Source organism: Ursus maritimus, unplaced genomic scaffold, assembly GCF_017311325.1.
Source record: "Ursus maritimus isolate PB19 unplaced genomic scaffold, ASM1731132v1 scaffold_23, whole genome shotgun sequence".
Classification (NCBI taxonomy): Eukaryota; Metazoa; Chordata; class Mammalia; order Carnivora; family Ursidae; genus Ursus; species Ursus maritimus.
This window is the reverse complement of record NW_024424786.1, coordinates 32,024,764-32,029,041: the sequence shown is the minus strand read 5'-3', so window position 1 is coordinate 32,029,041 and position 4,278 is coordinate 32,024,764. Positions and strand designations below refer to the sequence as shown.

Here is a 4,278-nt window from a genome sequence, read left to right as displayed (position 1 = left end):
AGGTGGAAGTTTCACTGTAAGGAGGTGAAAATGGGAAAAAATGAGATGGAGCTAGCCAAGCAATAGCTCTGGGAAAGAGAGGTCCAGCAGCCAGCAGAGTAAGAACAAACAAAAGCCTGAAGCAGGACCTGAATTATTGAAAACCAGGCTTGAATTATTTAAAAAAAATGTTTAAATTTAAAAAAAGGGGGGGGGGGCAGAAAGGGTGGCCAGGGTCTTGTAAGCAAAGGGCTGGAGCACAACATGTACTAGACAGGTAGGAAAAAACTTGATTGTAGTATCTTAAGCTGATTTGCACACTTAAAAGATGCCATTGGCTGCTGTGTGCCCAATGGATTGGAACGAATGGAACTGGCAAGACCTCATTGTCCTTCTAGGAAAGATCTGTCCTTAGCATGTAAGCCAATGACACCCAGTCCCTCGTTTCACCAGTTTCCTCATGGCATTTTTTACCTCAGCGTTCCTCAGGGTGTAGATCAAGGGATTCAACATGGGTGCAACAATAGTAAATGACACAGCCATTGTCTTGTCTATGGGGTAGGTGGCCACAGGTCGCACGTACAGGAAAATGCATGGCACAAAGAACAAGATGACCACGGTGAGGTGGGAGCCACAGGTGGAAAGGGCTTTGCGCCGCCCTTCAGAGCTGCAAGACTTCAGGGAGCAGAGGATGACCACGTAGGATGTGATGAGAATAAGGAAGATGGTCACACACATCACCCCACTGTTGAGGATGACTAAGAGACCCAAGGTGTGGGTGTCCATGCAGGCCAGCTTCAACAAGGGAAACAAATCACACATAAAGTGGTCAATGACATTGGGGCCACAGAAGGGTATTTGATACATGAAGAGAAGCTGTATTACTGCGTGAATAACTCCCCCCACCCAGGCCCCTCCCAGCAGTAGGTAGCACACCTGAGGGCTCATGATGGTCATGTAGTGCAGGGGCTTACAGATGGCCACATAGCGGTCATAGGCCATCACTATGAGAAGGATGATTTCCCACACCACCAAAGAAATGCTCTGCGAAGAGCTGGGTTAGGCAGCCTTCTAAGGAGATGGTAGAGCTCTTCGAGAAGGAGTCCACAATCATCTTGGGGGCAATGACAGAAGAGTAGGTGGCATCCATGAGGGACAAGGAAGTAAGGAAAAAATACATAGGTGATCTCAGACTCTGACTTGTGATTACGGTTACCACAATGAGTAGGTTTCCCAAAACTGTGAACACGTACATAATTAGAAACACAGCAGAGAACATTTTCCGCAACTCCGGGTTCTCTGTAATGCCCAAAAGAATGAATTCAGTCACATTGTTTGGATTCTCCATTTACTATGGTCTGATATAAGCACACCACTCTGAGATGGAAAATCTACAAAAGAATATTATTTTTAATTAGTAGTCACTAAGTGTGTTGTCCAATTTTTACACTGTGACTCATGCCCTCTTTTTTTTCATTTTTGTAATTTTTCTTTTTAATTAAAATCAGCTTTATTGAGTTATTATTTACATCCTATAAAATTCATTTGTTTGAGTGTACAATTCAATGATTTTTAATGAATTTATAGAGTTGTGCAGCCATCACTACAGTCCAATTTTAAGACAGTTTTGTCACCCCCAAAACATCCTCCCTGTCCATCTGCGGTCACTTCTCATTCCCACCCCTCCACTCCAGCTGACCCCTAATTTACTTCCCTTATCCATAGATTTGACTTTGCTAGCCATTTCACATAAATAGAATCATACAACACGTGGCCTTCTGGGTCTGCATTCTTCCACTTAGCATAATGTTTTCAAGGTTTATCAATGTTGAAGCACGAATCACTACTTCATTTCTCTTCATGGTAGAATAATATTCCATTCTATGGATATAGTACATTTTGTTTGCAGATTCACTACTTAATGGGCATTTGGGTTGCTTCTGCTCACTGGCTATTATGAATAAAGCTGCTATGAAACTCACATACAAGTCTTTGTGGGAATATATGTCTTAATGTCTCCTTGGTAGATACCTAGGACTGGAATGGCTAGGTGATATGGTAAATTTATATTTAACATTTTAAGAAACTACTAAATTATTTTCCAAAGTACTTTCACCATTTTATATCCCCACCAGCTGTGTGTGAGGGTTCCAGTTTCTCCACATCCTCACCAAAACTTGGTAATGTCTGTCTTTCTGATTATAGTCATGCCCTAGAGGACTGCAGTGGTCCCTATCTGAGGATATACCCTCTTGAGCTACTTTTTTCTCTACCACTGATACAGCAACCAGCTGCTAATAGTGTAACCTGACAACAGCTCCATCCCTCCATCCTCACTGACCCTCCAGCAACATTTCCATGTCCCAGTAAATTTCTTGCTTTCTGTCCCAATATTTGCACTTCAGACACTTGGAAAATCCTGCTTCATTATTCTGGAGCATGCTTACACTTGGAAATATGAAGGGATTAACATACTGTAAAGAAATTCTAGATCATTAGTAAGTAGGAGACAGTGAATAAATGATAACCAACTTAACACAATCTTGGATTAACTTTCCTTTCTTCCCTGTTTCACTCTCTCCATTCACTCTCTCCATTCTGTTTTCCAGAATAAACCACCTACATACAAATCTTTCTCTCCGCCTCTGACTTTTGGTAACCTCAAACTAGAAAGCTGACATTAATTTATAATTAGACATACCCAAGAGCTAAGAAGTTGGAACATTTCATAAAAATCCTCATTCTTTTTCTCCATATATTTATTGAGTATCTAGAATGAACTAGTTGAACAACCTACAAGCCAGGTCATATCCCAAGGACTCTCCACTTAGTAAGAATGATACTCTTTCCCTATACATTCCTTCCTCTCAAATTGGATTATTATTACATATTGCAAATATTCAATGAACCCCTACTCTGTCTCAGGCAGTGGAATACCCTATGAGACATTTTCTTCATTTCAGAGAGAAGTTATGGAGGCTTAAGGTAGAAAATAATGAAACTAAGTTCCCTAGCTAGAAAACATTGAAACCAAATTCAAATCTAGCTTCTTCTGAAACAAAATCAAATACAAGCAGCAAGCTATATTACTTCTCTTAAGAGCCTATCAAGTGCTCAATATGATAGAGACATGTGCTTCATGGTACAATTTCAGTATCACACAATCCAGTGAGTGATTTGTGCTTCCTGTGCTCATTTTACTAAACAAATTCTATAGAGTAAAATTTTATGAATTTGATGACAATTCTACAATAAAGAACATGTTCTAATTACATATATAATGCAATCCTGAAACTAGAAGTTATAATCCTTAACTAAGGCTCCAAGATTCTAATAATTTTCCAGATATGCTGATTAAAGAAAATAAAACTTTGCCTCCTTTGCTGCTCCAGGAAGACCCAGATCCATCCCTGCACAGGAGCCTGAATCAGTATAAGTCATTCCTTCCCCATTTCCTTGTGAAGGAGTGCCCCAGATGAAACAAGGGATTCTAAAGAATAATCAAAACATCAATGAAACAACTCATTTATTTTTCACTCACTATGTACCAGCAAGGTATTGGTCTGCTACATGCATTATAGCAATTATTTTTCATATCACATGAGGTGGGTGCTGTCACAAATTCCTTCCTGAAGATGACGGAACTGATGTTTGGAGACATTGAGCATCTCATCTAAAATGATTGGGGATTAGGAATCCGTGTGATCTCCTTTTGAAACACACTCTTTTTTTTTTTTTTTTTACTTTTTATTTTATTATTTTATTTTATTTTATTTTTATTTAATTTTTTTCTGTTTCTTAACTCTTTAATGCTCACTGGAACTGGACTGATACCAGGAGCTCCGGAGCACGCACGCGACCAGACTGAAACACAAACTCTTAACTATGATACTGTAGTCCTGAAGGAGTGAACAGTGGTTTCAATCAGCTAAATACAAGTGTTAGTGCAGCCAAATGATACAGTGAAAGTACCGTTCCAGTAGCGAACTTCTCCTGGCTATGGATCCTTAGGCAGAGGCTGTCTGCCACTTGGTGGGAATACATTAGAGACCACTATTTTAACTGAGAATATAAAATAAGGTTCTGCAAGACTCCTCTATATACCCAAAGACACGTTCTTCATATTATCCCTTTTACTAAACAAGGTACACAGCTACCAGGACACTGTTTGCAATATACAATATGGGCTAACTCCAATCTCCAGCCCAAAAACTTCAAAAATGCTATAGTAGAAGGAACATAGTCTCAGAATCAGGATAACTGGGTTTTATTTCAAATTATTCGTCTAACTCCTAGGAT

At 39.6% G+C, this 4,278-nt stretch overlaps 1 protein-coding gene across 1 annotated transcript; it reads right to left on the bottom strand.

The window, feature by feature from the left end:
- Positions 1-284: 284 nt before the first annotated feature.
- On the bottom strand, positions 285-1,408 carry LOC103672365 (olfactory receptor 4C6-like). The gene is given in 3 exon segments (XM_008701070.2): positions 285-417; positions 419-999; positions 1,001-1,408. Coding segments are annotated over 3 exon segments (963 nt in total). The 5' UTR covers positions 1,328-1,408; the 3' UTR covers positions 285-362.
- Positions 1,409-4,278: the final 2,870 nt, after the last annotated feature.